Genomic DNA, 24,007 nt, shown 5'->3' on the forward strand with positions numbered 1-24,007 from the left:
CGATTGGACGAGGAATCGGAGGATGATAGCGAAGAAATGACGGTGCCGGAGGAGACTGCTCCCTCTAGCATCCAGAGGTGCGGTCCCTCTGGTGCGGTTGGGATAAAAGATAGAGAGGTACCTAGTCAAATGGTGGTGGTAGGGGATTCTATCATCAGGAAGGCAGATAGGGCAATCTGCTACCGGGACCGTGATCGCCGTACAGTCTGTTGTCTCCCGGGTGCTCGGGTACGGCACATCGCGGACCGGGTAGATAGATTGTTGGGAGGGGCTGGCAAAGACCCGGCGGTCTTGGTGCACGTTGGCACCAATGACAAAGTTAGCGGAAGGTGGGATGTCCTTAAGAAAGACTATAGGGACTTAGGAAAGAAACTGAAGGCAAGGACATCTAAGGTAATATTCTCGGAATTATTACCAGTGCCACGCGCTAGTCCAGGGAGGCAGAGGGAGATTAGGGAGGTAAATGTGTGGCTTAGGGATTGGTGCAGGAAAGAGGGGTTTGTGTTCCTGGAACACTGGGCGGACTTCTCAGTCAGGCGCCATCTCTTTTGTCGTGACGGATTGCACCTGACTGAGGAGGGGGCAGCGGTGCTGGGGGGAAGGATGGTTAGAAGGTTGGAGGAGATTTTAAACTAGGAGCCTGGGGGGAGGGTTTAGCTAGTAACTACGGGTCATGCAGTGAGAAGTGGGGACGGCAGTAGTAAACGAAATGGGGGAGAAGTTGGGGGGAGGGTAAGAGCAGGCGGTAAGTTTACTAACATGGGTACTAAAAGGGATTTTACCAAAGCACTAACCAATGACGATTACAGGTCATCCTTGCCACATAAGGTGAAAGATGTCCCTAACGCAAGGGAAAATACTTATCTTAGTTGTATGTATGTAAACGCCAGAAGCATTACTGGTAAAAAGGGTGAACTAGAAATACTTGCAGCAAGCAAACAGTATGATATTATAGGCATTACTGAAACTTGGTGGGATGAATCTCATGATTGGACAGTCAATCTAGAGGGCTATACACTGTTTAGGAGAGACAGACTTAATAAAAAGGGTGGAGGGGTGTGTCTGTACGTAAAGCCGTTTTTAAAACCTAATATATGGGAAGATCGTCAGGAGGGGACTGTAGACACTGTTGAGACATTATGGGTAGAAATTGCATGCAGGGAAAAAGGAACAAAAAAGTTAGTATTGGGTGTATGCTATAGGCCGCCTGGTATCAACGCATCTGATGATGAATTGTTACTAAAGCAAATTGAAAAAGCAGCAGGAGTAGGAGACATAGTAGTGATGGGAGATTTTAACTATCCAGAGATAAACTGGAAAAACGATTCATGTGATACTGCTAGGGGCAGTATGTTTTTAAACACACTAAATGATAACTACCTAGTCCAACTAATTGAGGAACCAACTAGGTACAATGCAATCTTAGACCTGGTATTAACAAACAATCAGGATTTGGTATCGGGTATTATAGTAGGGGAATCCATAGGAAACAGCGACCACAATATGGTCACATTCAATATCAGTTTCTACAAACAGCCCTATACTGGCTCAACTAGGACTTTAAACTTTAGCAAAGCCAACTTTGAAATGATGAGGGTATTTTTCAGGGATATTGAATGGGAAGGTTTGTTTGTAGGAAAAAATACTACGGAGAAATGGGAGGTACTAAAATTCCTGCTAGCTAAAAATACACTCAAATATATTCCTATGAGTAGCAAAAAAGGGAATAAAAATCATAAACCGATGTGGCTTAACAAAAAGATTAAGGAACTTATGGGCAAGAAAAGGCGAGCATTTAAAAAATACAAATCTGACGGGGATGCAGAGTCATTTCAGCAATATAAGGAATGTAACAAAAATTGCAAAAAGGAAATAAGAGCGGCTAAAGTAGAAACTGAAAAACTAGTAGCAAAGGAAAGCAAAGCGAATCCCAAAAAATTCTTTAAATACATTAATAGCAAGAGATTAAAAAAGGAGAGTATAGGCCCTTTGAAAGACAAGTTGGGAGTCTTAAGCAAAAATGATAATGACATAGCGGACACACTAAATGAGTTTTTTTCAACAGTATTCACTAGAGAGGACCCAATTCAGGGACTGACACACAATCTCAATAATGACAATATCACACTGATAGGTACTTATTTAAGCGAGGAAGTAGTCTGTGACCGATTAAAACATTTAAAGATCAATAAATCACCAGGGCCCGATGGTATTCATCCAAGGGTTCTAATGGAGCTTCACTCTGAACTTGCAAAACCACTATCTTTGATCTTTGAGGATTCAGTTATATCAGGTATGGTTCCCAAAGACTGGCGTATAGCGGAAGTAGTGCCTATATTCAAAAAGGGAAGTAAAGCTGAACCAGGTAATTATAGACCAGTTAGTCTTACATCTATAGTGGGGAAAGTATTGGAAGGTATTCTAAGAGATAGTATTCAGAAGTTCCTTGAAACCAATAAGGTCATTAAAAGGAATCAACATGGGTTTATGAAGGACAGATCCTGTCAAACCAACTTACTTGGCTTTTATGAAACAGTAAGCGCAAACCTAGATCAGGGTAAAGACGTGGATGTAATCTTTTTAGACTTTGCCAAAGCGTTCGATACTGTACCACACATGAGACTTATATACAAGCTACAAGAATCAGGGCTAGGAAGCACAATATGCACTTGGGTCAAAAACTGGTTAGATAATAGGAAGCAGCGCGTTGTGGTTAATGGATCTTTTTCAACTTGGACTGAAGTGCTAAGTGGTGTGCCGCAAGGCTCAGTATTAGGACCGCTATTGTTCAATATTTTCATTAACGACCTAACAGAAGGTCTAGAGAGCATGGTGTCAATTTTTGCAGATGATACCAAATTGTGTAAGGCTATAAATACAGAGGAGGATGCTGAGTCTCTTCAGAACGACTTAGTTAAATTAGAAGCATGGGCAGCCAAATGGAGAATGCGCTTCAACACAGACAAGTGTAAGGTAATGCACTGTGGTAACAAGAACAAAAATTACACCTACCTACTAAATGGGGTAAAATTAGGGGATTCTGTACTGGAAAAGGACTTAGGTGTCCTCATAGATAGCAAGCTAAGCAGTAGTACCCAAAGTAGGACTGCAGCAAAGAAGGCTAATAAGATATTAGCATGCATAAAACGGGGTATTGATGCTAGGGACGAGAGTATTATACTCCCGTTATATAAATCACTAGTGAGGCCACACCTTGAATACTGTGTACAGTTCTGGGCACCGTACTACAAAAAGGATATCCTGGAGCTTGAAAAGGTACAGAGGAGGGCGACCAAACTAATTAAGGGCATGGAGACGATGGAATACAAGGAAAGGCTTGAAAGACTAGGCATGTTTACATTGGAAAAGCGGAGACTAAGAGGGGATATGATCAACATCTACAAATATATAAAGGGACAATACACAGAGCTTGCGCGGGACCTGTTTTTGGTTAGATCAACACAGAGGACTCGTGGACACTCGCTCAGGTTAGAGGAGAGGAGATTCCGCACAATACGGCGTAAAGGCTTTTTCACGGTAAGGACAATACGTGTTTGGAATTCCCTGCCCGAGGGAGTTGTAATGGCGGAATCTGTCAACACCTTTAAGAATGGGTTAGATACATTCCTATTGGAAAAGGATATCCAGGGGTATGGTGCATAGTCATGCATTATAGTTACTATAAATAGGGATTAAATGCAATGGCTGACAGCAGCATCAGTCAGAAATTTTAGTCAAATCATCATGCATAGGACACCACAAATAGGTTGAACTCGATGGACAATTGTCTTTTTTCAACCTCAGATACTATGTTACTATGTTACAGGTCTCGCAGTGAAAGTCTGATTCAGGTATTCCATACAATCATGCGTATCAGTATCTGCACTAAATCCTCCTTCACCATCATTCTCATCCTCCACACTTTGTGCCTGTCCAGGCACACTTGGCAGATAAGTTGCAGGATTTAGTGAGCTGCATCTTTTGATGGTGATGTTTACAGGGGCCATCAGTGATCATTCCCACTTTGTAAACCGTGCCGATGAGACATGTCTGGTTTGGGCGGAGTTCAGTAAGGCTGATACTGCATGAGGTGTATGGATTGTCAGGTTGTGTCCTAGCACTACGTCTTCGCTTTTACTTACTAGCAAAGCTGTAACTGCAACACTTCGCAAGCAAGTGGGGAGAGACCGTGCTACGGTGTCCAACTGTGCACTGTAGTAAGCTACCGGTCTGCTGGCATCACCATGTCTCTGTGTTAAGACTCCTGCTGCGCACCCTGCACTTTCTGTACTGTATAATTCAAAAGGCTTCCCAAAATCTGGCATACCTAATGCAGGTACCTGTGATAGGCACTGTTTGAGTCTCTCAAAGGCCAATTCGGACTCATCTGTGTGCGAGATCCGATCTGGTTTGTTCGAGGAGACCATTTCTTGCAAAGGTAAAGCCAGTATGGAGAATCCTGGGATCCAGTTTCGGCAGTACCCACACATTTCAAGGAAAGTGCGGATCTGTTGTTGGGTTTGTGGCAGGGTCATGTCGCGAATCGCCTGTATTCTATCAGCGGTGAGATGTCTAAGTCCTTGAGTCGAGCAATGTCCCAAATATTTTACCCTCGTCTGGCACAGCTGCAACTTATCCTTTGAAACCTTGTGTCCCGTATTGGAAAGGTGAAACAGAAGCTGTTTCGTGTCTTTCAAGGACGATTCGAGTGAATCAGAACACAGCAATAAGTCATCGACATACTGTATTAATACTGACCCGCTCTCAGGTTGAAAGGATTGTAAACAGTCATGCAAAGCCTGGGAGAAAATACTTGGGCTGTCAATGAAACCTTGGGGGAGACGAGTCCAGGTGTACAGTACTCCCCTGTATGTAAATGCAAAGAGGTATTGGCTGTCAGGGTGCAGAGGGACAGAAAAGAAGGCAGAACAGAGGTCAATGACAGTGAAAAATTTTGCAGTAGGGGGAATTTGCATGAGGAGGACAGCTGGATTGGGCACTACGGGGAATTGGCTCTCAACTATCTTGTTTATCCCCCTTAGATCCTGCACTAGCCTGTAACCCCTCCCCCCACTCTTTTTCACAGGGAAGATGGGACTATTGGCAGTGCTGGACGTCCTGACTAGTATGCCCTGTTGTAGCAGCCGCTCTATGACGGGGTACACTCCTAATTCTACCTCTGGCTTCAGAGGATACTGAGGGATTTTTGGAGCTATCCTACCGTCTTTTACTTGCACTACTACCGGAGCTACATTCGCCATCAATCCAGTGTCTTGTCCATCTTTGGTCCAAAGGGAACCCGGTATTTGTGAGATAATTTCCTCTACCTTTGATGGACACTTGTCTATAATGGCAGAATGCGACATTAGCCTTTGAGGGGTGTCTAATATATCTTGCACTTCCTGAACGTGATTCTCAGGTATATCCAAGAAGACACCCTCAGGAGTACAGTATATGACGCACCGCATTTTACACAATAAATCTCTTCCAAGCAGGTTAGTCGGAGCCGCTGCAGCCAGCAAAAAAGAATGCTTGGTTTGCAAGGGCCCTATCGTAATCTCTGCAGGTCTACTCAAAGGGTAGTGTTGCACTATTCCTGTTACTCCCATTGCCGAAATTGTTTTATCCGTGGTTTTCATACCTGCAGTTGAATTTAACACTGACCTGGCCGCCCCTGTGTCTACAAGAAAAGGTAATGGTACACCAGCTACATCAACCGTGACCTCCGGTTCACTACCAAAGGCTAGCAATCAACTTCACTGGCTGCAGACTACAGGTGTGGCCCAAACCCTATTGTGTGGTGAGACCCTCCCGCAGCGCGTTGGCAGCTACGATATGTGGGGGAGGAAGCTGAGAATTTCCGGAGGTCTGCCCATCTCTCCTTGGGGGGTACCTCCTTGTTTCCCCTGCATGTGGCTCGTAACTTCTCCTATGTGGTCCCTGATCCCAATTATGTGAGTAGTAGTGTGGTTCGTATTCTCTGTCTAGGGTTCTATCTTGGCTATGCGCTCTACCACTCCTACAGTCTTTGGCAAAATGCCCTTCCTTCCTACAAATGAAACATGTTCTAGGTCTGCCCCAAACAACAGGGGTCCGGGTTTTCGGCTGATGGGGTTTTGCCATAAGGACCTGTATACTTACCGTCATCAGTTTTTCCCCCTGTGACTCCCTGTGTTTAATGATGTTCCTATCATGCTCGACAGCGGACTCTCTCAATGCAGCCACTGAGATACCTCTCCAGTTTGGTAGAGAAGTCTGCACCCTTGTTCTGAGTGCCTCCTTCAACCCGTCCATTAATACTGAAACAGCTACCTCCCTATGATGTGCATTGTCTTTAATGTCCTCGATCCCAGTGTATCTAGCCATTTCCTGCAGTGCTCTATGGAAATATTCGGATGCCGTTTCACCTTCCTTTTGTCTTATGGAAAAGATTTTATTCCATTTGACAACAGTAGGGAAATATATTCCTAATTGCAGATTGATTTGTCGTACCTTCTCCTGAGTGTACTCATCAGTGATGGGTACTTCTTCGTCTAAATTGCAATCAGTTATGAAGTTCGCGGGGTCAATATTGGAGGGTAAACATACCCGTAGCACTGTTCGCCAATCTTTGTTTGTGGGTTCGGTGGTGTTACCTAACTCTTTAATGAACCTCTGGCATGCGACTAGATCCTTTCTGGGATCGGGAAATTCTGATATAATTGACCTCAATTCTGTCCGGGACCAGGGACAATGCATGGAAATGTTCCTGATGGGAGTGACTCCCTGAGCGTCAGTATTCCCATTGGGGACTGCAATCACCCTGACAGGATTTAATTCAATTACATCATTCTGGTTTGATTCTACAATGTGGGGTGCTATAGTTTCTGCATTATGTACGTACCGTACTTACCTGTGGACACGACCTCGCTTATCCCTCCGCTAGGGGGCCTGACTACTGCTCTTGTTGGTTGGGCCGTGCCCACCTGAGTGTCTTGTATGGTGGCTGCTAGAGAGAGTGCCGATATCGTGCTGGGCTCATCTTCTTGTTCGCAGTCCTGGGGAAAATTTAAAACAGGGTACAACTGGCAAGGGTTAGTGTTAATACATGTTGCAATTACACTCTTATTCTGTACCAATGTATCATTGCCTGTAGCCATTTTCTCCCCAACAATTTATGGTGGTGGTGGTGCCGTCGCCATTGTTTTCCCGCTAGGTTTGGAACCTGCTGCGCGAGCTAATTCCTTTTTGCATATCCCCCTCCTGTTGCCATAAATTTAAACAGTCTGTATGTTTAATCCTTTGTTTCTTGGATTTTATCAGACATATCCTTAACCTTAATTTCTGTAATACCTCTGGTTCAATAAATAGTGGAAAACTGCTCTAATCAAGCTGGTAACAATCCCCAGGTGCTGCGGGAGGGGGTTACTCTAGACAAGAAATACAAAAGGGATTTTTCCCACGCACTCTGCTGGCTGTTAGTAAGAAGAGCTATATACTATGTAATAATAGGAAATTTAGAGCTCTTCGTTACATATGTTTTGCAAAAGATATGATAAGCCTCCAGGCCACTTCACGGCTGCTCTATTACTGGAGGTCCCTATCTAAGCATAGGTCCAGGGCTTGGACCCCACAAAGTCGGCTCAGGCCCGACCACCCCAGGGCAGCACACCATTGAAATACTAAAGTGTTAATATGTGTTAAGAAAGAAGCAGAAGCTATGGGTTAGAAAGTGCTACAAAAATAAGGGTGTTAATAAAATACTCAAAAGAGTAATGTTAGTGAAAAAATAGGAGTGTTACATAAGTGCTAAATAAATAATATGGCATGCTACCCCAAGGTGGCCCAGCCCCACCAGACCTGGGGGGTACCACTCCCCAAACCCATGCACAGCATAATAATAATAACATCCACTATGGGTCATACAATTGCTTAATGTATGGCCACATGATAATGGCACATACAGAACATATCCAGATTGAGAGCTAGTTTACCTGGAGGCACCCCTGTATCCTCCAAATGGCACCACAGGACCCAGCATGCCCTCCTAATGCTGGCTCCATCTATGCCTCTCTGAACTGCAATAAATAGTGGAAAACTGCTCTAATCAAGCTGGTAACAATCCCCAGGTGCTGCGGGAGGGGGTTACTCTAGACAAGAAATACAAAAGGGATTTTTCCCACGCACTCTGCTGGCTGTTAGTAAGAAGAGCTATATACTATGTAATAATAGGAAATTTAGAGCTCTTCATTACATATGTTTTGCAAAAGATATGATAAGCCTCCAGGCCACTTCACGGCTGCTCTATTACTGGAGGTCCCTATCTAAGCATAGGTCCAGGGCTTGGACCCCACAAAGTCGGCTCAGGCCCGACCACCCCAGGGCAGCACACCATTGAAATACTAAAGTGTTAATATGTGTTAAGAAAGAAGCAGAAGCTATGGGTTAGAAAGTGCTACAAAAATAAGGGTGTTAATAAAATACTCAAAAGAGTAATGTTAGTGAAAAAATAGGAGTGTTACATAAGTGCTAAATAAATAATATGGCATGCTACCCCAAGGTGGCCCAGCCCCACCAGACCTGGGGGGTACCACTCCCCAAACCCATGCACAGCATAATAATAATAACATCCACTATGGGTCATACAATTGCTTAATGTATGGCCACATGATAATGGCACATACAGAACATATCCAGATTGAGAGCTAGTTTACCTGGAGGCACCCCTGTATCCTCCAAATGGCACCACAGGACCCAGCATGCCCTCCTAATGCTGGCTCCATCTATGCCTCTCTGAACTGCAATAAATAGTGGAAAACTGCTCTAATCAAGCTGGTAACAATCCCCAGGTGCTGCGGGAGGGGGTTACTCTAGACAAGAAATACAAAAGGGATTTTTCCCACGCACTCTGCTGGCTGTTAGTAAGAAGAGCTATATACTATGTAATAATAGGAAATTTAGAGCTCTTCGTTACATATGTTTTGCAAAAGATATGATAAGCCTCCAGGCCACTTCACGGCTGCTCTATTACTGGAGGTCCCTATCTAAGCATAGGTCCAGGGCTTGGACCCCACAAAGTCGGCTCAGGCCCGACCACCCCAGGGCAGCACACCATTGAAATACTAAAGTGTTAATATGTGTTAAGAAAGAAGCAGAAGCTATGGGTTAGAAAGTGCTACAAAAATAAGGGTGTTAATAAAATACTCAAAAGAGTATAGAGCAGCCGTGAAGTGGCCTGGAGGCTTATCATATCTTTTGCAAAACATATGTAACGAAGAGCTCTAAATTTCCTATTATTACATAGTATATAGCTCTTCTTACTAACAGCCAGCAGAGTGCGTGGGAAAAATCCCTTTTGTATTTCTTGTCTAGAGTAACCCCCTCCCGCAGCACCTGGGGATTGTTACCAGCTTGATTAGAGCAGTTTTCCACTATTTATTGCAGTTCAGAGAGGCATAGATGGAGCCAGCATTAGGAGGGCATGCTGGGTCCTGTGGTGCCATTTGGAGGATACAGGGGTGCCTCCAGGTAAACTAGCTCTCAATCTGGATATGTTCTGTATGTGCCATTATCATGTGGCCATACATTAAGCAATTGTATGACCCATAGTGGATGTTATTATTATTATGCTGTGCATGGGTTTGGGGAGTGGTACCCCCCAGGTCTGGTGGGGCTGGGCCACCTTGGGGTAGCATGCCATATTATTTATTTAGCACTTATGTAACACTCCTATTTTTTCACTAACATTACTCTTTTGAGTATTTTATTAACACCCTTATTTTTGTAGCACTTTCTAACCCATAGCTTCTGCTTCTTTCTTAACACATATTAACACTTTAGTATTTCAATGGTGTGCTGCCCTGGGGTGGTCGGGCCTGAGCCGACTTTGTGGGGTCCAAGCCCTGGACCTATGCTTAGATAGGGACCTCCAGTAATAGAGCAGCCGTGAAGTGGCCTGGAGGCTTATCATATCTTTTGCAAAACATATGTAACGAAGAGCTCTAAATTTCCTATTATTACATAGTATATAGCTCTTCTTACTAACAGCCAGCAGAGTGCGTGGGAAAAATCCCTTTTGTATTTCATACCTCTGGTTCAAAGCTGCCCACTCTAGGGAATGGTACCCTATCATTGTTGGTCATACATATCCACTCATTACATAAACTTTCTGTGTGTAAACCATATTTTTCACACATGATAAACCTTGCTGAGCCTTTTGGCCACAATTCTGCCTGAACCCTGTCTAAACGTCTCTTACTTGAGCAACTGGCTCCCATATTTGTGTGTCTCTTCTAATACCTTTAAAAAATTCCCACAAACACCAAAATACTCAATATAAGTAGACGGTGGAAGTATACCTGAGCGCCTTACACTCGCTCGCGCCCACGCTGGCCAATACAACGATACACTGTTGATAGCGGATCGCAATGTACCGAACTTAGGGCTCCTATCAGACCTTACACCGTAATTTCTTTCGGTGGAAGTTCTGTTTGGAATATTTTCCTGAGAGAGGCAGTGAAAATTTCCTTTTCGGTATCTTTCAACTGGAATTGTTTGTAGGGTGAAAAACAGAGAAATTAGATAACTATCTTTCACCCTTTCCAGTGAAGCCCACCAGGGAGATTTCCCGAAGTTTATCAAAGAAAAACCCCTTTGTCTATACAATCACGTCTGCGTATACTCTTCCACAGCAAATGTGACACAATAATATCACGTTGCGCTATGCAGAACAAACGGACATGTGATGCAATAGCACAGCCTATAGATACTAGTTATCTATATGCCCTAAGATTGTTGTAGACCACCTAGAGTTGTATGGGATACCACTCAGTCCACCAAGACCACCTAGTCCACTTAGTTAATAACGCAGGGTTGCGAACCCTACGCCACCGGGCCTCTACTAACCCAGTGTGTCCACCTAGACCACCTAGCAATCTACCTAGTCCACCTAGTTCTTGGGTTCAGTATCCACTCACTCCTGCACTCGCTCACTCAAATACACTTTATTTTTCTGTACAGAAAATTATCATCCAGACAAGCAGCTTTACTCCCAGAGGCAATACAGTAAATAAGGGTTTTATACTAAACTTTGGAAACTGGGCAATCTTGTGTTATTGTAGCGTGGCTACTATCCCACCTTTAAACTATACGAACTATCGTGTGGTTTTATTATGCGCACACAACGCTACGCAAGCTTGCGTAATTACGCAACTGTGCGTACCTTTATGCCACGTGTGTGGCCTTGCGCTACGTGCATGTTTTGTGTACGCTGTCCTCACGTTCCGTACCACATGTACCAATGCGCGGACGCAATAAAACAACTCACACAATTTCTATAAATGTGAGCAATATTAACTATAATCGCTCACTTAACACGCCACACAGTTTCTTTTCTGTATAAACCCTTATAACTAGGCCAGACTGCGTTTGTGTTTTACACTTACTTCCTTAATATTTATATTATGAATCTAGTAATCTGAATGTTATGGCAACAATGTGGGAGAGTATGCACAGAGTATGGGTGTACGCTTTTGTTGTGTACGCATTTGGCGGCAAAAATAAATTCACAGATTTTAAATAGCTTTTTTTCTGCTTACCTTACGAGTTCTATCAGCATCCCTACAAATCATACAGAGCAGACACCATCTGATCAGCAATTAAGTAGGGTTTTCAGTGCATCCACCGACCAAGAAAAGGATACGTAGGATCCCTGTCCACCCTTATGCTGATAGATTAAGTCTGTTTGTGACCTGTTAAGCAGTAAAAATGTGGAAAACCGGAGAGCCCCCAATTGATAAAGCTGATTATCTTTACAGGAATGAAAGCTATACCTTAAACATACCTTAAATACACTTTAAACCTTTTAGCCGCTGCGGCCGCTATACTTAATTCACACTCTACGCACCTTTTACGCTATTAGCGTACAGAGTCCCGTACAGTGTACGGACTTTGCGTACACACGCCGCGCTGACGGTACAAAGTACTCACAGCGCATACACACCCAGAGATACACTTTAAACCTTCTACAGCAATGCTATGCAATAATAATACACTTTAAACCTTAGCAGGGCGATGAGGACACGACACCAATTGTAATTTTACCGCTGGGTTCCGACACCACAGTGGATTATTTCTGAAAGGGGGTTTACAATACAAATTATACACTACAATAAAAGACAATATAACAGAATAATGGCTACAGTCAATGTACATACGTGAGTATATTCGCGTGCGCTTCCCGAACCGGTCCTCCGTCATCAAATAGATAACGTTGTGAGTCTTGTGTCAGGCCAGGCTGCAGCAGGCTTTATTTATACAATTCTTCCAAAAGCAATACAACGGATACTGTAATCCCTTTGTCCATTGGACACAGGAATGCACTTTTACAGTACAGGAGAGGTCATAGGTTGATTTGAAAAGGTAGGCGATGTCTTTCTCAACTGCTCTTGTGGGTGGTCTCCTCTGGATTCCCGCCGCATACATAATATACAGTAAATACAGTTTATATCTATATTCTGCTTCTGCACATAACTATCCGCAGGAACATGCGATCTTCCGCAGACCAACACCGGAATGTTACCCTTAATATACCCTACAGCTGAATACCAAATACCACCTTATAACCTTAGTCTGTCCCCTCTTATCCTGTAAAGGTGAATCCCTTTGTTCTGCAACCATTTAAACAGCTATAACTTTCTGATGTGGTGCAGGGAGACTATGTGTACATTGTGCACTATTTGGATTAAATATGTAATGTGTTCTGATGACCCTCCATGCGTACACAAACTCTGCCGTAAATACCCATACCACGCATCGATGCGCAGGACCGACCATACGCAAATTGCGGATATGTGCACGCACGGCAGAATAAGTGCACGCGCAGTGGGCATGTGTGTGCAGTTTGTACGTGATGTGTGTTCTGCAATATTTTTCGACTTTGACAGAGTGATTACATAGTCTCCACAAACAGCATAAGACCCAATTTTTTTCAAATGGCTGTACATTTTGGTTGAACAAGTTAGAATATTTTTTCCATTAAGACTTGAGAATTCAGAGTGCAGTTAAATTGGTCTGTTCCTTTTTGTCTTGTTTAGAAGGAGTAGTGAGGGAAAATATTGCAGATGTAGTTTTCTTGTTTATACTTTCTTGCATTGTGTTAGGTGGGCTTTCCAACTGTACTTTTGACTGGATTAACCCTTTCTTTGTCAATGGAAAACACTGTAACAATTTAGCATTCAGTTTGGAGCACAATTAAAGTGGTTATAATCAGGAGCGGTTCTTGGTGCAGCAAGCAGTGCCTTCGCCCGGGGCGCTGCGGCCTGGGGGCGCGGCCGCAGTCACCCCGCAGGCACCGCCGCCTACCCGCACCCCGCTCCCCGCCTGCAGCAGACGCCGTGGGCTGTGTGGGCGTCCGCTGCAGCCGGCTCCAGGGACAGACACTAGAGGTCAGTATTGACCTCTAGTGTCTGTGCGACGCTGCTATGGGAGAGACGTCATGAGGTCTCTCCCATAGAGGAGCGGGCAGCCAGACGGAGCAGCAGTAGTGGTCGGGAAGCAGGAGCGGGGCAGTGGTAAGTATGTTTTTTTATATTTTTGTGTGTGTGTGTTTGTAAGCGGCGACAGGGGGCACAGCGACAGGGGGCAAAGAAAGCGGGGGCACAACTACTGGGGGCAAAGCGACAGGGGGCACAACTACTGGGGGCACAACTACTGGGGGCAAAGCAACAGGGGGCACAGCGACAGGGGGCACAACTACTGGGGGCAAAGCAACAGGGGGCACAACTACTGGGGGCACAGCAACGGGGCAAATCTACAGGGGGCATATCTACTGGGGGCACAGCTAAAGGGGGCATATCTACAGGGTGCATAGCTACAGGGGGCATATCTACTGGGGGCACAGCTACAGGGGGCATATCTACTGGGGGCAAATCAACTGGGGGGGCACAACTACTTGGGGCAAATCTGGGGGCACAGCTACTGGGAGCATAACTGTGGCCATGCCCCTATTACTTTTTTTTTTGCGCGCACTGTTTTGCTGGGGGGGCGCCAGTGGAAACTTTAGCACTGGGCGCCACAAGGTGTAGAACCGGCCCTGGTTATAATGCATTTAGGACCTAATTCAGAGATGTACATAGACCCGATTGTTTACATTCTTTCCAATGTTTTTGGGCCTGTGCATGCTCAGTTCGAGTCCCATGTGATCGCTCGCAGCTCTCCCATAACATGGGATGAGCAGGGACTGTTCTGAAAAACTCAGTGTGCTGATCCATTTTTTTTTGTTTTTTTTTGTTAAGGTGTGCCGAGGCTCAGCTCAGCTTATTTGGACGTTGAATTCCTAGCTCCAGCAAAGAAGTTTCGGCGGCCAGTCTGAGTAAGCTTCGGCTTACTCAGATGGTCAATGTATGTGATCAGTGGTTGCGATGGTTATCCAATGCTGCGTTTTTGTACACAGCGCTTGGATAAGTGCTACAGTACATGCAGGAGGCGTCTTTTTCCTACAGATGCCCCCTGCTGCATTAGAATGGCCTGACTCCATCAGCGCCATCATTTATGTTAGCCGCTGACTTCTACCAGCATTCTCAGCCATAAATGGTTAAAAATCCTGGTAAATATCGGTAATTCTTGGCATGTTGGTCAGTGGTGCACCATGCTAATCTTATCTAAATCATCCAATTTGTTGGCAAAATATTCACATGGTATAACCACCTTCAATGTCCATTTCTCCCCCTCTCTGAAAACAAAAAGAGGTGAAATGAATTACCATATAACTACTGTTATATTGTATCACGGTGTGATATAACTACCGATATGGACTATATAGCCCATATTGGTAGAAAACACAGTGCATATCGCACCGTGTGGAAACACCTTGCAATGCCGATGCGCGTTCCCACGGGGTCGGCATCCCAAGGAAAAATAGACTCTGCAGACAGGCCCATATTGACTTTATCATGGGTTCATGCCCCCAGCCAAATCGCGTAGTCAATATCAGCCGTATCCTACATCGCACTGCGCGTACCCGGCATAAGGGAATTGGTAAATAAGACTGAAGTTTACTACATACAAAGTTAGCATATTGTTTGTTTGGAGCTGAGTTGTAAAGCTAATTTGAATACATTAATACATATATTCTTTTGATCCTGAATGTACAGGTACTGTAATTGTAAAGAATATTCAATTAACAGTACATAGTAAAATGAAAATATGCAGGCTGGATTGTGAAAGATTTTGACACATTGCATGCATAGGTTATAGTCCAGATCCAGGATCAGACAAGTACAATGTGATTAACGATTAACTCCTTACACTTCTTTTTTGCTGTTTCATCTTACAGCTCGGACTGCAAAGACATGTCAACTCTGCTAAAAGGTAATGCTCTGTCATTTATCTTACTTTGTGTGATCATGCGAAATTAATGGCATTTATATTTTTGCATTAATTGTCTTTGCTCATGATTTATTTAGAGTATTTTATTATTTATTACCAGTTATTTATATAGGCCCTCATTCCGAGTTGGTCGCTCGCAAGTGAATTTTAGCAGCTTTGCACACGCTAAGCCGCCGCCTACTGGGAGTGAATCTTAGCATCTTAAAATTGCGAACGATGTATTCGCAATATTGCGATTACACACCTCGTAGCAGTTTCTGAGTAGCTCCAGACTTACTCGGCATCTGCGATCAGTTCAGTGCTTGTCGTTCCTGGTTTGACGTCACAAACACACCCAGCGTTCGCCCAGACACTCCTCCGTTTCTCCGGCCACTCCTGCGTTTTTTCCGGAAACGGTAGCGTTTTTTCCCACACGCCCATAAAACGGCCTGTTTCCGCCCAGTAACACCCATTTCCTGTCAATCACATTACGATCGCCAGACCGATGAAAAAGCCGTGAGTAAAATTACTAAGTGCATAGCAAATTTACTTGGCGCAGTGCGAACATTGCGCATGCGCATTAAGCGGAAAATCGCTGCGATGCGAAGATTTTTACCGAGCGAACAACTCGGAATGAGGGCCATAGCACACACATATTCCGCAGCGCTTTACAGAGAATATTTTGACCATTCACATCCGTTCCTGCCTCAGCTTACAATCTATATTCCCTATCACATTTACAAGCACGCACATTCACGCTAGGGTTCATTTTGTTGGCAGCCAATTAACCTACCAATATATATTTTGGGATTGTGGGAGGAAACCCACGCAAGCAATGGGAGAATATACAAACTCCAGACAGTTAGGGCCATAGTGGGAATTGATCCCATGACCTCAGTGCTGTGAGGCAGTAGGCAACCATTACACCATCCGTACTGCCCAAGTATATTATATAAGTATATTAGTTTGTCTTTACTATGAAATAGTTGTTTAGTAAAGTATACTACATTTAATACTAGACAATAAAATGTGCTTGAGTAAAAAACACTTTCGTAAGTTTAGCAATATACAGACATAACTGATTAAATTCAAGAAAGACTAAAAAGGTATACATATTTTTCTCTTTGATATCAAAGAAAATTAAGGCTCAAATTTGTAAATATGTAGATACATTTGTCAGTGAATGGCTAATACATAAGTTATTTATTTCACAGCACTAAATACACAGAATCACAGGTGGATGCTAATGCAGTAGCGGCTGTGCCTTTTTTGGCGGATTTTTGGTATGTGCTATTGTTGTGCAGTATCCAATTAGCTGCGGTAATTTACCAGGGCTATCTAATTAACCCCCGACACGCAGCACTTATGGATCATTATGCTTCTGGTGCCTGAAGCATAATCTGCGATAAGCAGCTGTCAGAGCCGCGATAACACATGGGATCGAGAACTTATCCTGGATCCTATCTACTGTCATAGGATCACGAGTCCTTTTACAGACTGTAAAAAAACAGACTATAATTGGATAGTATGATAATGACAATTGGTGAGAAATCACACTATCAGGCTGTTTTTATCGTCCGAAAAAGGATCGCACCTAATTGGATACACCTGTAAATGTTAACCAAATCAAGGTTTAAAGCAAGGTGTCACAAACTGCGGAGTTTGTGAATCTGTTGAGTGAGTGCTAGTGGAAGAAGTAGATGCTTCTGCAAGGAGGAACTGAGGAGGATGAATGTAATTTCTTCTCATAAACTTTTATTAAAGTAGAGACATGTGAGAGCATGTGAGAGCTAGCGAGCGGTGGGCCCAGGTGCGACAAAATGCTTTGCCCCCATCCCATCCAAGTCCACCCCCTCACCCCTGGAGACGATCTGGTGAGGGGGACCTGCTCAGGGCCAAGGAACTGGATACCTAGCAACAGTGCCGTAACTAGACATTTTAGCGCTGTGTGCAAGTAATGGCATCGGAGCCCCCCCCCTCTATGTAAAAGAGGGGCATGGCGCGCCGTAGGTGCGCGCAAAAAATATAGGGGCATGGCCACAAAATAATACCAATTCATATAACTGTGCACAGTAGTCTCCATTATTCAAATTACGCCGCACAGTAGCACCACTACACCAGGTAGAGCCCCTTTTACACATTGCGGCGGACAGATTAATCTTTTTACACATTACTGCAGACAGCGCCCCCTTTTTACACATTAAGGCAGACAGCGCCCCCTTTTTACACATTAAGGCAGACAGCGCCCCCTTTTTACACATTAAGGCAGACAGCGCCCCCTTTTTACACATTAAGGCAGACAGCGCCCCCTTTTTACACATTAAGGCAGACAGCGTCCCCTTTTTACACATTAAGGCAGACAGCGTCCCCTTTTTACACATTAAGGCAGATAGCGTCCCCTTTTTACACATTAAGGCAGACAGCGTCCCCTTTTTACACATTAAGGCAGATAGCGTCCCCTTTTTACACATTAAGGCAGACAGCGTCCCCTTTTTACACATTAAGGCAGATAGCGTCCCCTTTTTACACATTAAGGCAGACAGCGCCCCCTTTTTACACATTGTGGCAGACAGACAGAATATATACATAGACAGACAGACAGAAAGAAAAGATTATACTTACTGTCTCCGCTGGCAGTCAGGCTCCTCAGTGCAGCTTGATGGCGGATGATGATTCCAGGCAGGGGAGAAGAAGGAGGAGGGAGGTGGAGGAGGGAGCCACAGCAGCGCAGTGTAATTGGTGGAGGCGGTGCTGCAGCTGTCCCTCTCCTTCACCATAGGCTGTCCTCCGCCGCTGTAAATGCTGGGATGCGCTTCCCAGCATTCACAGCGACGGAGGAAGGCCTATGGTGAAAGAGAGGGACAGCAGCAGCAGCGCCTCCACCAATTACACTGCGCTGCTGCGGCTCCCTCCTCCACCTCCCTCCTCAAAGAATAGCACATCTGTCGAAATCAGCCTTATCTAAGGGAGGTCTGGGGTGTCTTGGGAAAAAAGACATGAGTTTGACATTTATCTATAATAATAGAGCTTGGTAGGATTTTATTTTAGTTGTTGAAAGACTTTCCTATGGGCAGACCAACTGATGACGCAGAAGCTGGTCGACCTAACATATAGAGGGTCTATTTTAGATTAGGGTTAGTGATCACTAAGAAGATTGTATATGTATTTCAATTATTTGTCATCCTGACTATTGTTGGTTATGTGACCCCGCCAATCACTATACAGATGCCGGAATCCCGCCTGGTAGAAAGTCAGGCAGTCGGCATGCCGGCTAACAGGTACTATTCCCACTCGTGAGTGTACACGACACCCATAGAGTGGTAATAGAACCTGTGGCGAGTCACCGAGCCCGCTAAAGGCTTTGTTGCGCTCGCACCCCCACCATTGGCAATCTAAACGTTGGGATCCCGGTGGCGGTATCCCAACCATCAGTCTCCCATACCCATCCTGTGCAAAATGTAGTAGAGGTGGGCTGATATAGGGTCCTGTGTTGTTACCACTTGAAAAGCTTCACCCAAAGTCTTGACATAGGGCCTAATTCAGACCTGATCTCTCCTCTGCGAATTTGCAGAGGTTTTCGATCAGATAGTCGCCGCCCAGACAGTGAATACCCGCCCCGTGCATGTCTGCGTACATGCGAAAACCTCTGCGAATGCTGGTAGCACTAGGACCTACTCCTACAGTGCTATAAAAACAGGCTGATCGGGGCCGGAGCTGACGTCACACACCCTCCCAGAAAACGCTTGGACACGCCTGCATTTTTACGGACAGTCCCAGAAATCGGGCAGTTACCACCCCCAAACGCCTGCTTCCTGTCAATCAACTTACGTACGCCTAGTAATAAAAAAAGATGCTTGATTTTTTTTCCGTTTGGCTTCACGCGTGTGAACTACGATCCGTACGCATGTGCAGTCAATCGATAATCGTCCGCCTTGCGAATTCGCACAATGACGTTTAGGTCTGAATTACCCACATAGTTCTTCAGGCCCCGCAAAGCATCAAGTGTTTAAGGTAGTCACCACGATTTTGGAAAGTTTTGGGGCTATGCAGCAGATCAGATGGATAAAATCACTGGCATTCCCTGCTAACTAAGCCCATACTACATCCAAAATGGGAGTGTGGTATGGAAGGTAGATAGTAACTAGGTCGACCACTATTGGTCGACAGTAACTAGGTTTACAGGGATTCTAGGTCGACAGGGTCTCTAGGTCGACAGGTCAAAATGTCGACATGAGATTTTAATTTTTTTTGGGTGTCGTTTTCTTCGTAGAGTGACCGGGAACCCCAAGTAGTGTACCATGTCCCATCGCTATTCCCAATCGTAGTCCGCGTGGATCGTTAAGTATGAAAACGTTAAAAAAAATTAATTGTGAAACTCGTGTCGATCTTTTGACCTGTCGACCTTGAACATATCGACCTAGAGACCATGTTGACCAAGAAACCCTGTCGACCAATAGTGGTCGACCTAGATAGTGTCGACCTAGAGACCGGATCCCCAAAAGAGCATATAGTTGAACCATGCAGTTGAGAGTGCACAGACCTCAAGGGCTTGAGGCATGAAAAATGAAGTGGTTATCTGTAATTCAAATATGGAAATATTTGTCATATATGGGACCAATATCCAAAGTACAGGGCTTGATCTGACTTTTGCCTGTCCCGCTATGGTGCAGTTCTATTCTGTTACTACTCTATGAACCCGGCTGCAGGAAGGCTGTCATTATTTCTGGTCTTCATAATGATGGAAAAGATAGTAGTACCCACTTTTGTCACTTCAGGAAATCAACTTACCCTTGTTTCCAGCACCGTGTTTCACAAGCCTGGGAACAGACGACTACATACCTCTGTATTGTCAAACTACCATTTCCCTTTATTTTAGAGTATGACATATAATACTTTGAGGAGATGGAAAAGAAAGCTATTCTAGAGAAGCTGTCTGCATTTTGCCCATTGTACCCGTTATGTTCATTGTTTTTGTTTTCTTTCTGTAATACTAAAAGCCTATGCTTTGTTTCGTATGTTGTAAAGCGACTTTGGGTAAATTTACTAACTCTTCTCAAACAGAGAATTGGTGATGTTGCCCATAACAACCAATCAGATGCTGTCTACAATTTCTCTATTGCCTATTAGAAAATGATAGCATCTCGTTGCTAAGGGCAACATCACCAATTCTCTGTTTTAGAAGTTTTAGTAAATTTACCTCTTTGAGTCCTGATGGAGACCAACTCGATATAAATAAAATGATGATTATCATTATTATTAAAGATGACTTCTCAGCCTAAATAATGGCGCTTTTCAATAAATGTGGGGTTGCCATAATAGCCTTTAATTTGGGACACCTATTATTTACAAATGTTTTGTGGCTGATTAAAACCAGTTGAAATGCAAGTTTAAATCTAGCCAGCCACAGAACCTGTGTAATTCATGTGTCCCGGATTAAAGGGCTGCATAAATGTCTTGGAGAAGACAAAACACGCAAACTGGTACATCGTAGGTTCTGGCCAGGGATACATGAGTCAAGTACAAGGTAATGCTATGCATGCCCAATCTACCTTTACTTGTCTGCTTAATGGACCCTCTAATATCAGTGTCCCTTTCGAGCCCATTGCTCTGGACCATTTTATCCACTAATCCTAACCATCCCCCAAACCCTAACCCTCCCTCCCCGCAGTCTAACCCTAACCCTCTCTCCACACAACCTAACCCTCCCTCCTTGCAGGCTAAACCTAACCCTCTCTCCACACAACCTAACCCTCCCTCCTTGCAGGCTAAACCTAACCCTCTCTCCACACAACCTAACCCTCACTCATTGCAGGCTAAACCTAACCCTCTCTCCACACAACCTAATCCTCCCTCCCTGCAGTCTAACCCTAACCCTCTCTCCTTGCAGGCTAAACCTAATCCTCTCTCCACACAACCTAACCCTCCCTCCTTGCAGGCTAAACCTAACCCTCTCTCTACACAACCTAATCCTCCCTCCCTGCAGTCTAACCCTAACCCTCTCTCCACACAACCTAACCCTCCCTCCTTGCAGGCTAAACCTAATCCTCTCTCCACACAACCTAACCCTCCCTCCTTGCAGGCTAAACCTAACCCTCTCTCTCCACAACCTAATCCTCCCTCCCTGCAGTCTAACCCTAACCCTCTCTCCACACAACCTAACCCTCTCTCCACACAGTCTAACCCTAACCCTCTCTCCACACAACCTAACCCTCCCTCCTTGTAGGCTAAACATAACCCTCCCTCCCTGTAGCCGAACTCTAACCCTCCCCGGCATACTGACATTCGGGATTCTGGCCCCGGCATCCTGTCTGCTGGAATCCCAAATGCTGGCATGCTGACTACATCCTGACATACAATGTATTTTTAGTAGCGGCAGACTTTTCCACCTGCTATCTGGATACAGTACTGTTAACAAATATATAATCTGATCAATGGTACAGGTTGAGTATCCCTTATCCAAAATGCTTGGGACCAGAGATATTTTGGATATCGGATTTTTCCGTATTTTGGAATAATTGCATACCATAATGAGATATCATGGTGATGGGACCTAAATCTAAGCACAGAATGCATTTATGTTACATATACACCTTATACACACAGCCTGAAGGTCATTTTGGCCAATATTTTTTGTGACTTTGTGCAATGAACAAAGTGTATCTACATTCACACAATTCATTTATGTTTCATATACACCTTATACACACAGCCTGAAGGTCATTTAATAAAATATTTTTAATAACTTTGTGTATTAAACAAAGTTTGTGTACATTGAGCCATCAGAAAACAAAGGTTTCACTATTTCACTCTCACTCAAAAAAGTCTGTATTTCGGAATATTCCGTATTTCGGAATATTTGGATATGGGATACTCAACCTGTATATCTAAAATGGGTGCACGGTCTGCAGTGGATCCAGGGGGCCCACACTGCACACCGTGCACACATATAGTTATACTATATACATTATACTAATGGTGCCCACACACGGTGCAATTATCGTGTGCAATTTGATCTTTTTAGTTCGAATCGCGTCTAGTTCAAATTGCAGTGTTTATTTTCCCATGCGATGCGTACTCCCACACAGTCAATATTGCACGGCAAAATAGTATGTGCAGTCAGGTATTTTTGTGCTACATTGCATACATTACATATTGTAGTGTAGTCAAAATCGGATGTAGTTCAAATCGCATGTAGTTCAAATCGCATATCACTTAGTCCAAATCGGATAGCACACATTGTATAGGCTCAACTGGCCCCTAGCACAGATCTCACTGCGTGTGGGCACCCTTACCTCTCTGCTGTATCACGTTGGCCAGTTTTCCAGCGCTGCTGAACATCAAGAACATAGGGAAAATGGTGCGGTGGCCATCTTTCTAGTAATTTGCACATACGCAGTAGAATCCCCAGGACAGAGTTAACTTTGCTGCCAGAGTTGAGGAAGCCCGCATGAATCCTCTTCTCTCTTAACCCACCTCAGACTCTAGCATCATAATTAAAGTTGATACTGATGATCTTATGCTTGTTACTAAACAAGGTGGTTCCAACAGACTAGAGTACACTATTTTGGGCAGATGTACTAAGCCCTGGAGAGAGATAAACAACAAACCAATCAGCTCCTAACTGATTTTTCAAACTGAGCTTGTTACATGGCAATTAGGAATTGATTGGCTGGTACTTTATCTCTCTCCACTTTACCAATAGTTGCCTACCCTACTGCATTTTGCAGGTGACTCCCTGAAATAGCAGCACCTGAAATATCTCCCTGACTCCCTGAATAGTTCGTCAATCTCCCCGATTGCACCTTATCCCCATTATGCAGCTGTTACATTCTTGGTGAAAAAAAAGAAATCAGAGATACATACATTCAGATGGGATCATCGGTGCCATTTCCCTGCATTGGTTATAAGGCACAGTGGGGCAGATGTATTAAGCCTGGAGAAGGCATAAGGAAGTGATAAAGCGGTGATAAGTGCAACGCACCAGCCAGTCAGCTCCTAACTGTCAATTTACAAACTGGAGCTGATTGGCTGGTGTATTTATCACCTTGCACTTATCACCGGTTTATCACTTCCTTATGCCTTCTCCAGGTTAATACATCTGCCCCAATGATCCCTATGTTAACATGCATTTTAAATAAGGCTTCTCGTGGCCACTCACAGTATATGGAACCTCTTCTAAAAACACAATACATGAAGAACTCCTGAAAAATATCAGTGTCTTTTCTTCAACAAGTAGATTTTACTAACTTTGGGACTCATTTACAGATGGAGCCTCCCTCATCGTTGCCATAAACGGAGGATTAGTCACGCCTAAGCGATAGCTCAGGTTGTTCAGTTGTTGCACGGACAGGCACGTTGAGGCATGAATACATACTTGGCATGCAATACACATCTTCACCACTGGGTGGCTAATGCGCCACTAATCCAGTACTGTAGAGCGAATAGCAGCGGATTGATCTACAAGCTCTGGCAAATGGTCAGTGACGACTGTAATGTTACTGTATACTGAACACACAGAACAAGGGGGGTCATTCCGACCTGTTCGCTCGCTGCGTTTTCACGCAGCAGAGCGAGCGGGTCCCTGCTGCGCATGTGCCGGCGCCTTTGTGCGCCTGCGCATGCGGGACGGCTGACAGCCGTAGCAGGACAGCGATCGCTTCTG

General features: G+C 44.4%; 1 protein-coding gene across 1 annotated transcript in view; it reads left to right on the forward strand.

Moving 5' to 3' along the window:
• The window catches only part of SERHL2 (serine hydrolase like 2), a 309,035-nt gene that overhangs the window by 16,993 nt on the left and 268,035 nt on the right, over positions 1 to 24,007 (forward strand). Inside the window, exon 2 of the mRNA XM_063940393.1 lies at positions 15,314 to 15,348. Within this exon, the coding sequence (XP_063796463.1) occupies positions 15,330 to 15,348 (19 nt within the window). The 5' untranslated portion in view covers positions 15,314 to 15,329. The remainder of the gene's footprint in view (positions 1 to 15,313; positions 15,349 to 24,007) is intronic.

Source organism: Pseudophryne corroboree, chromosome 9, assembly GCF_028390025.1.
Source record: "Pseudophryne corroboree isolate aPseCor3 chromosome 9, aPseCor3.hap2, whole genome shotgun sequence".
Taxonomy (NCBI): domain Eukaryota; kingdom Metazoa; phylum Chordata; class Amphibia; order Anura; family Myobatrachidae; genus Pseudophryne; species Pseudophryne corroboree.